Source organism: Triticum urartu, chromosome 7A (assembly GCF_056163025.1).
Source record: "Triticum urartu cultivar PI428250 chromosome 7A, HENAU_Tu73, whole genome shotgun sequence".
Taxonomy (NCBI): domain Eukaryota; kingdom Viridiplantae; phylum Streptophyta; class Magnoliopsida; order Poales; family Poaceae; genus Triticum; species Triticum urartu.
Window position 1 is genome coordinate 716,086,797 of NC_141879.1, and position 10,127 is coordinate 716,096,923.

General features: G+C 42.0%; 1 protein-coding gene across 2 annotated transcripts; it reads right to left on the reverse strand.

The window, feature by feature from the left end:
- Positions 1 to 420: 420 nt before the first annotated feature.
- On the reverse strand, positions 421 to 6,679 carry CER9 (RING/U-box superfamily protein). 2 transcript variants are annotated; one of them, XM_048693586.2, is made up of 9 exons: positions 6,327 to 6,679; positions 4,915 to 5,595; positions 3,610 to 4,377; positions 3,293 to 3,504; positions 2,816 to 3,190; positions 1,961 to 2,112; positions 1,682 to 1,845; positions 1,420 to 1,566; positions 421 to 1,253 (listed from the first exon to the last, which is right to left on the reverse strand). In XM_048693586.2, exons 1-9 carry the CDS (start codon positions 6,600 to 6,602, stop codon positions 735 to 737), a joined length of 3,294 nt encoding a protein of 1,097 aa, XP_048549543.2. In that variant the 5' UTR covers positions 6,603 to 6,679; the 3' UTR covers positions 421 to 734. The 2 variants fall into 2 exon arrangements, with proteins under 2 accessions (XP_048549543.2, XP_048549542.2); XM_048693585.2 differs by having other exon boundaries at positions 1,961 to 2,118; positions 6,327 to 6,678.
- Positions 6,680 to 10,127: the final 3,448 nt, after the last annotated feature.

Consider the following 10,127-nt stretch of genomic DNA (forward strand, 5'->3'; position numbering starts at 1 on the left):
CGTTTACGTTTTAAGTCTCCATTTCTGAACCAAACACCTCCTTGGTCCTTGTACAAGTGCATGCGCGGCAAAATATAGTACTCCTTCCGATCCATAATGAGTTGTTTTAGTTTGAACTAAAACCAGGAGCTTCCCTGATTTATTTCCAAAGGCCCGTCACTCTTAGCCTTCCATAAACACCTAGACAAGTCATTAAGTTAAGTTGCACATAGAAAAATATACATGCATAGTTTCTCTAATTCTTTTCCAAACTTATGAGCGCCAGTCTCCAATTTCATTGCCACTAAACTGATAATAATACACCATGCTATGAAACTGTGGTCGATGGCTATGAAGATAACACCTCAGCCCTAAGAACTGAGCAGACAAACAGCCAGCAAGTGCAAACCTCAATGCTACTTTCGCAAGCTGATCATTCCATGAGATGAAAACTAGAACGAAGATCCAACGTAAAACATCGGCAATTACACCAGTGTCGAATCAGATTTACCCTTACACATTACATCAGAACAACATCAGGTTATGTCTTCTTAGGTGCTCCACCAATATATACATTCAGCAACGGCTACCACAGGAACAAAAAAAGAGGCAGTTGACCATCAGCTTTCGGCGCGAAATCCTTCTATCTAGCTTATTCCCCTCGCTACTATGTGTGTTGTACAACAATGCTTGCCTACTACCCTAACACTACAGGGCAACTCATTCACTCTACAATGCCGGTCACACGCTCCTGCTTAACCGACAACCACCCCCGCGTCTTCATGACGGTTGTTGCCCCTGAACCTCAGCCCGACGTCGTCGTTGTCCTGATGATCTAGAGGGATCAGCGCAAGGTCGTCCTCTAATGAACCTGGAGTCTCATCAGGCTCGTTCGACCGACGGGAGTCCTCGCCAAAGTTGTGCAGCCTCCGGCCAATGAGATAGCGGTCATCCCTGATGGAGTTGTGGAGGTTGGTGAACCAGACGTGGAATCTCTTGCCGCAGAAGAAGAGCGTGCTGAATATCAGGCACCCGAGCCAGGCAAAACGGTAGACTGCCGAGTTCACGATCAGTGGGTAGCCCAGCACCGGGAACACACCCCTTGCAAGGACGTATGGGACACATAGAGCAGTAAGGAGCTTCGTGATGATGGGGGTAATGATTTCGTGCAGGACCCATAGACCTTTCAAACGGGAGAAGCCATCCTCTCTTACTCTCTCAAACTTCATCCTCCAGCTTTCATCAACCAAAGGTGCCATTTGATCCAGCATCACCTGCAAAGAGTACCCAAGAAAAACAATCAACAAAACAGTTCGAACATTCCTATAGGTGCCTACCCATGGTTACAAAGAAGTTTATCCGGTTGAATGGTTTAAAAGCAACTGCAAAGTCATTGAGGGCTTAAGTGGAACAGACAGAATCAGAGATTTGCAATCTTACCAGTCTAGTCCAAATTTTCAAGAATATTAATCCAAGTGCCCAATCCTGATACAGCAGAAAAACTGGGCTCTCGTCAATAGGCACCCTCATGGGTACAATCACCAGCAGCTCAAAAAGGAGTCCAATCAGCACGGGGATAACGAAGATCTGGAAAGAAACATTATTCATGGTTAGACACTAGAGTACAGGCCTTGTCAATCATAGACCACACTTGCAAATGCAAAATGAGATACTTGGAACAAGCTCAGTCCAGATGAATTACCCATATTGACAGGAGAGCAGAACTCTTCAGGACAATAGAGCACCACTTGCAGATCTGTTGTACCAGGAAGCCCAGACGTCGTGATCTAATGTAGTCAACTGCATATCTGGTTCCAGCTGCTGCACTCCAGATAATATAGCAACCGATGCTAAAAGAGAACAGATCTGATCAAGAGACAAGAAAACCACAAGTTCAGTGAAGCATCACTACATTAACCTCATAAATATGAAACTTGTATAGCAAACGAGGGAAGGTAAGCAGTACTCATCAGCAAATTACCATTGCACTTGATGCCATGTGTGATTGGCAGGCGGGGAACAGCCTCAAAAACAAGACGGCCAAGTGAGATAGGAATAACAATCATTCCAGCATTGAATATGAGTAGCGTCATCCATGCCAGTATAAGCAAGAGTATGATACGGAGTGCAAAACTGTACCTTCAAAAGGTAAAGAATTATTAAGAGGACTTAACTAGTGATAAAATTTAGTAATAGTATTATGTATACTAATACAAGAGAGGATTTCTTGCTCCAAGAGTACGATGGAGCCCGATTTTTAAAGAAATCAAAAGTGAGATTTTTAAGTTTCAAACAATTCTGAAAAAAAAAAACATGGGCTTTCATAGCAAATAGTTCATGTGCTAGAAATACATGTTTTTTTGTCTGTGTAGCTCACAGCAAAACATATTTCATCATGAAATTTACAGGAATGTTGTACGCATCTCTATGTACATTAAACTTCAAAATCTGACGGGCTCCATGGAGGCCCCATGATCCAAAAGCAATTTCCGTACTTATACTGATTACTTAACATAGATGCTAGATTTCTCTAAAGGAGGAGGGAGGGGCTTCAACAGAACACTTAAAATTTAAAGGCAGAGTTCATAGTCTTAAGAATTTGTTAGAAGAAAAATAATTCAACCACACTCCAAACTGTTTTACTTTTGATATAGGACATAATCTTCTTTTGTGCAGGTTCAAAAAATATGTAAGAACAGCAAGTAGCTATTCTTTTACCATACTCTAAACTGTTATTCTTTTGATATACAGAAAATATAATCTTCTTTTGTGCAGGTTCAAAAATGATGCGCAGAAAGTAATTATTCTTTTACAGCTATCTAGATATTATACTCACTCTGAATCTCCTTGATCATCTACATCAGATTCTTCAGCAATGTCATTGGCTTCATTTGCATTACCCCTACCATCATTATCTATGGCAGCATGCTGAATCATACGCTGCTCAAGCTGTGGGGCTACCATTTCCATCCCACCATGTACTCTATCTCTTCTTTCTGCCCTGCCATTCCAGTTCTCTTGCCCAGCAGCATTTTCTTCAGGTTTTGGTAGTAAGAAATCTGTTAAGCCTAGTGCCCAGCCAATCACAGCGAACCAATGATGCAACAGAGCTTTAATAGTTGCCCGAGGCTTGAAATGCTCAATCGCAAATGGGATGCATATTTGGAACAGAAGCACATCAACTGGAATCTCGGTAAAAGGGTCAAAAATGCTGCAATAATACATCAACAAAAAGATGTAAGTGTAAGATAACCAAATGAGACAGAAAAGATAAAAGGCTCGATTAAAAAGATATCGGGATGATCGGACTCACGTAATGTCCAGAGGAAAAGTTTTAGGAGCTACTCGCATGGCCAGTTTGACAGGTAAGAAGACCAGCATCACAATCAAGCTTCCATACACAGCGACAGATAAAAGGACTCGTCGAGCATGTTTATGCACAGGATCATCGATCAGGTCCCTAAAAGGATTGTAATTTGGATCAGCAGGGTCCCGTAAGAAGTAAAGAACTCCATTCCGCAGTACCTACACAGGAAGGCAAAACAAACATGAGAAACAAGATATACAAGTCCTTGTGTGCAGTTCGTAAACTAGCAGAAATATCAAAGGGATTGACAAGTTGAGCAATACCCCTCGAAGAAGGCTGACAAATATGCTTATTTGGAGCATATATACAATCCCAACAAGCCAATGGATCGAGGAGCTCGCCAAGGGTGACATCGTAAAGAATTCAACTCTTTGAGCAATTGTTGTACCCAACATCTTAAGAGTGCAGACATCAAGCCACCAACCACACATAAGGGGAAATACTCCGAGTTCTATCACCAAAAGGAACGCAACTTTGACCATGGTCATGAGATGCTTCATTCCAGAAAAAAACTGCCTGCATAGAGATGGAATGGCCTCTAGTATTGCAGCGATGCCATAAAGTCTTCCAATAGTAAAACGTTCTCCACGGGCGTATCGAAGTAAAGCCAGTGATCCAATGTACAAAAAGACAAGGCAAAAGATAAACATGTATCCAACAGCAAGAGTTGTCAGATCTGAAAGATAAGATGAGCCAATAGCTGTTCCTTTCACCAGACTGCTCTTCCCAGTGCCCTGCATTACAGCAAGACCAGTGGCATTTATCTTCAAGGACTGAGTAACCACCTCAATCACATGCCCAATAACACCTTCATTGTGACTGTCGGAAGAGAAATTCTTCATGGCATTAAAAGCACTATTCAATGTTTCATTAGCCAAAGAAATAGCAGATTCCGTAAATGGCATCACCCTAGCCAGCATAGGACTGGAGGCTGAAGAGAAAAACCATGATAGATAATACAGGACAATCCTTCCCAATGAGAATGGTACGAAGATCACAACAATGAGGAATATAGCATTGCTGGCCAAAACCTGAAGAGAAATATATGCATATAAAAATTAGAAAATAAGGGAGAAACAGACACTGCCAGCATGACAGCAATAAAGCTAACAATACACCAGGTGATACATGACAGAAAGATCAAAATTACACTTTAAGGATCCTAAATGCGTCTGAATTTTAGAATAAACATATTTCTTTCATGCCAGGTATTAATATGACATTTCTGGGAGTGCGATGAGAAGCCAATGAGGACACCAACATTGAATAGTGCTTTTAATGCATCTAACAGTCTGGAAAAAGGCAAGATAGATGTCACAGATAACAGTGCTGAGCATCATGTTAATGAGGACACCAAGATAAGGCATATAACTGGCTAACTATCTGGAGGGGACATAGTAGGGATAATCCATACAGATGCTGTCCAACCAAAGATTTTTGAGAAAATACAGCCTAATACTTTGCATAGGATGAAAATATTAGTTGGAATATCGGTTCAGATACATGTAAACATACAAGGGAACCCATTTTGTGTAACTAAAAGAAGAATAACAAGAAAAGGTCCTTACCGTAATTGCATTCTCAACCAAGTGAAATACTGGCCCTTGCATACCAACAAGTTCATCAAAAGGAACATCCTCCGCACCATCCGCATCATCCAGACCATCTAACATCTGCTCAACTTGGGCCTCTAGTCTTTCCAATCGAGCAGCAACATTTTCTGCATTTCTCCTCAGAAGTTCCCCAGCACCAAGCCCTTGGGCTTCAGCCAGGTCATCAATATTTCCATCTGCACCAGGAACCCTGTTATTAGGACCAGCTAGCCTTCTGACAGCTCGGGCACCATGCCTTTCACGGCCTGCATCGTCCCTGTCAGCTTCATGTCCTCCAAGTTCCCTCAAGTGCCTTATATAGTCCCTTAAAGAGGTAGCTCCAAGAAATATAAGGACAATGATAGCTGAGAGAAGAAATCCATGTAGGCAATCACTGAGAATCAACTGAGCGCTGATGTGACTCAAGAACAGCCTTTGTGCTTCACCAAGACTTCTCACAAATGTTAACCGCCATATCCAGTAGGTAATGAAGGGGATAATCATGAGCCAGACTGAGAGAACAAAGGCAAGCCGGAGCACAAACTGAAACACGTGGCATGCTTTCATCCCAACCCCAAACACAAGTTCTTGGAAAGGAAGTCTGGTTGGAGCATTCTGAGCATAGACAGGCGAGAAAGAGAACGCGTGCTTACAGACCTGAAAATCACAGAAACGCAGTTTGTTAAAACTGGAGTTGGGGAGAGCAAACAGGATGGTGGTATAACGCTATCAGCCTTTTCGTGCAAGTTGGAATTGAAAGCCATTATCATGCATGCCTTGGAGTGGTGGGTGAAGCCTCACCGCAGCATATTCGCGCTAAAACTAACTTGCCCCGCAGGATTATGACGCAAGCAGTAACTAAAGGGACATCGACACCATGTCAGCAGAATAGCATGGCCATATTAACTGCCAATCTCTTGACACCAGGCACAGAACAAAGTAGCTCTGCCACAAAACGAGATCATACTGCTTGAAGGACACATCCCGAAAAGCATTCCATGGACATGGTTCTCGAAAAAGACCTAAGTAGCCGACGAAACGAGATTCTATTGCTAGAAGGACAATTCACAAAAAACATTCCATGGACATGGCTCTGAACCGCAGCTTCACCAAATTATAGCAACGTATAGAGCGCTAAAATCATTCCTACGATGCACCAAATCACCCCTACATCAATTCCCCTATCCAGGTATGGCGCCTATTGACTAATTTCATTCCCAACCTACAGATAGGGGCAGATTTCCCGGATGAATCGGCACCGAGCGCACCGGCTCGGCGCCCCATGGATCGATTCTGCCACCGCCCAATCGAATCCCTGGGTGAGGGAGCTAGCTAGGGACCTAGGGATGGGTTGAGGGGGAGGTCGGGGGAGGTCAGGTCAAGCATACCTCGCACTGGCGGGAGTTGCTGTGGTCGAGCCACTGGAGGAGGCAGTCCTGGTGCACGAACTTGATGCTGCCGCTGCAGGCGCAGGGGTAGCGCAGCGGGTGCTCGTCGTCGCCGCGGTTGCGGCAGATCCGGCACACGTCCCCCTCCTCCTCGTCGTCCTCGTCGTCGTCCGCGGCCGCGGCCGCCGCCGCGGCCGTGGAGAGCGACCGCGCCTCCTCCTGCTCCTCCGGCTCGCCGGCGGCGGCGGCGGCGGCCGGGTCGACGATCTCCGCCATGGCTGCTGCGTGGGCGATCGCGCCGGGGGCGGTGAGGCGGATAGGGAGAGGTGGGGAAAGAAAGAGGCGAGGATTTTCCGCTCGCCTCCTCGCTAATAACGCGTCGGTCGGTGACGAGGCGGTCCTCCTCAAACGGGCCCGGGCTTGGGCCGGGCCGGGTCGCGAGGATATATATATATATATATATATATATATATATATATATATATATATATATCTTTGATTCTTAAATAGTTGCAATCCACTATCTATTTTTTCTCCTCCTGCAACCATGACACATCATCAAATCATGCATGTGGTCATAAGTACTTATTTTTTCTCTTCATATTACTATGCCACATCATCAAGTCATGAATGTGGTCATAAGTTAATTGTGTGCACTAATTTATCCATCCTTTATAACACTAAACTCCCTAGTTTCAAAGAGTCCATATTCAATTGAGGTATCCAATTAAAATTGGATCATCCGATTGTAAGCGGGTCAATAATTTCTTAAAGCTCTCTCATTCAATTTGGTGTACCATACACTATGCTTTCTAATTTTTAAGACCTCATAATTAATTGGCTCTTCAAGTTAGGATTGAGCCATCTGATTCTGATCGGGTCAATACTTTCTTAAGGAGCTTTCCCACTCGATTCTTTTAATTCTGTATGTTCGCTAATTTTGAATCTCTTTCATTCAATTGAGTTATTTAATTTGGACTTGGTTTACGATTTTGACCGAGCCAATGATTTTTTCAAATCAACCAGCAGCAATCAGTCCTATAAAAACATATTAATCTCGTGCCACCACCTAGAAAATAAGAAAGTAACCATGTGATATTTTAGCACCAATATAGTGCATGCAGCCACCGACGCAGAAATTTCTTCATATAAATATACGTTGTTTAGCGGATAACACATACGTATCATACTAAGAAAGTCCCATCAAATCACTGCATTATAAAAAAAATACACTCCATCATCTCGGTCACCCGTCAAACTAAATATTCCGTAAGTTCAAAAATATAAAGGGTATTAGTTTTTTGGAAATCAAGTTTCTTTAACTTTGAGCAAGTTCAGAGTAAAAAATATCGACATCCATAATATGAAACAAAAAGGTATGGAAATTCATTTCGTGATGAAAATATCATACCATTTTGATATATATCTCTAAACATTTAATCAAACTTAAATAGTTTGACTTTTCAAAAAAGTTGTATACCTTATATTTTAAGACAGTAATTTTTAAACCCAACAACACCAGGCACAGCAAAGCGCGCCCAACCCTTCTAGTTGTTTCACTAATTTTGTGTGGGTGTGGCCATAAATGGTATATACATTGGACGCGTAGAACAAATATATGTAGATCGTGTTACATATTTTTGTTTAAAATGGCACCCCATTTACTTCAATTCAATTGTTTATATTTTTATACGTCATTTTGTCAAATGCTTCTTGCTTCATATGATTTATTATTGATTTCAAATATAAACCAAGAGTAATCCTAAATTTATGTCTGTTATATTTTTAGTTTTTAGCACCTATTATGCATCTGTTTACCATGCTTCCCGCAGCAACGCGCGAGGCATTGTCTAGTTGTTATGTGTAAATTGATGAATTTTTGTCCCTTCCAACAACATCGCGTCAACATCTTGTCGTTGGATTCTTTTTGAACATCAGCATAATACATCTACATCTCTCCAAACATACATAAAAATAAGAGGGAGAGACCTTTTTGTATTATCATGTATAACAATATAAAGAAAACAATTATTTGTATGCATCTCTTGCAATTCTTTAACCCTCAATGAGTTTTCAATCTGTCCATCATAAAGCTTTCTCAATAGACATTTTGAAAGCATCATCTAAAACCATCAGTTGTTACCTCTATTCTTCAAAAGTAAATATATAAACACATATTAAGATAAAATAAAAATAAGATAAGCCCATATACAATATATATCCATTGGTTAGCTGCTTGCTTCGAGGATGTGACTGTTTTTACTCGGAGTGAGTGGCATCATGCTTTTTAGTAAAGTGAGTCACGCATCCCACTTTAGTAAACTATACTCACCTATAAATCACTTGTGGGTAATTATTGCATCTTCTGACTACCTATTGATTTAAGCTACTGAATAGCAGAACACACATACTCAACATAGATGGTCCCATAAATGACTGCAAAAATGGTAGAACTGTGCACAGATTAATTTTTAGTCGCTTAATCTGACAAGAAAAGTGGAGATGACAGTAAGCAAAAAAAAACTAAAATCTATGGTAACTAAGAGGAGATCTATCTTTGTGCCATGCACTATGAGAAAAACCATATCAGAAAATGAGCATGCATGAACTTCCCGGAGTATCTGATGTTGCAGAAAAGAATGCAGATTAAAGTGAACCCAAATGATCTCCTAGCCACCTAGTCGAACCTCTGGATGCCTGCATCGGTGAAGCAAAAGATGCTCACTCACCTGGAGGGGATCAATCAGAATGGCAGCTACCTGAAACACCATGGGCCAACACGGTCGATGCTATGGTCGTCGGCGCCTCGCTCCCACGGTTGTGGTCGCGGTAACGGTCGCCAGTGGCATCGTCAACGTCTTGCCCTCATTGCAATCGTGCTCAGCCTCTCCCGACACTCGTCTCAGGTCAAACGCTTCATCAGCGCATTAAAGCTATCCGGAGCGAGTGAGAGCTTCATCATCGTCTAGTTTGTTGTGATTCTAATGTTGTTTTACTCATGTGTATTGTAAGGGAGTGTGAACTTGCTAGGGTGGTAGTGAAGGAAATATGCCCTAGAGGCAATAATAAAGTTATTATTTATTTCCTTATATCATGATAAGTGTTTATTATTCATGCTAGAATTGTATTAACCGGAAACATAATACATGTGTGAATACATAGACAAACAGAGTGTCACTAGTATGCCTCTACTTGACTAGCTCATTAATCGAAGATGGTTATGTTTCCTAACCATGAACAAAAGAGTTGTTATTTGATTAACGGGATCACATCATTAGAAGAATGATGTGATTGACATGACCCATTCCATTAGCTTAGCACCCGATCGTTTAGTATGTTGCTATTGCTTTCTTCATGACTTATACATGTTCCTATGACTATGAGATTATGCAACTCCCGTTTACCGGAGGAACACTTTGTGTGCTACCAAACGTCACAACGTAACTGGGTGATTATAAATGAGCTCTACAGGTGTCTCCAAAGGTAAATGTTGGGTTGGCGTATTTCGAGATTAGGATTTGTCACTCCGATTGTCGGAGAGGTATCTCTGGGCCCTCTCGGTAATGCACATCACATAAGCCTTGCAAGCATTACAACTAATGAGTTAGTTGCGAGATGATGTATTACGAAACGAGTAAAGAGACTTGCCGGTAACGAGATTGAACTAGGTATTGAGATACCACGATCGAATCTCGGGCAAGTAACATACCGATGACAAAGGGAACAACGTATGTTGTTATGGGGTCTGACCGATAAAGATCTTCGTAGAATATGTAGGAGCCAATATGAGCATCCAGGTTC

Bases quoted from the DNA above. Each gene is read 5' to 3' on its own strand.
- CER9 (XM_048693585.2), bottom strand. From the start codon at position 6,602: ATGGCGGAGATCGTCGACCCGGCCGCCGCCGCCGCCGCCGGCGAGCCG. The intron at 5,596-6,326 runs GTATGCTTGACC...TGTGATTTTCAG, and splicing joins GCAACTCCCGCCAGTGCGAG to GTCTGTAAGCACGCGTTCTC. The intron at 3,191-3,292 runs GTGAGTCCGATC...GTATTATTGCAG, and splicing joins ACTTTTCCTCTGGACATTAC to CATTTTTGACCCTTTTACCG.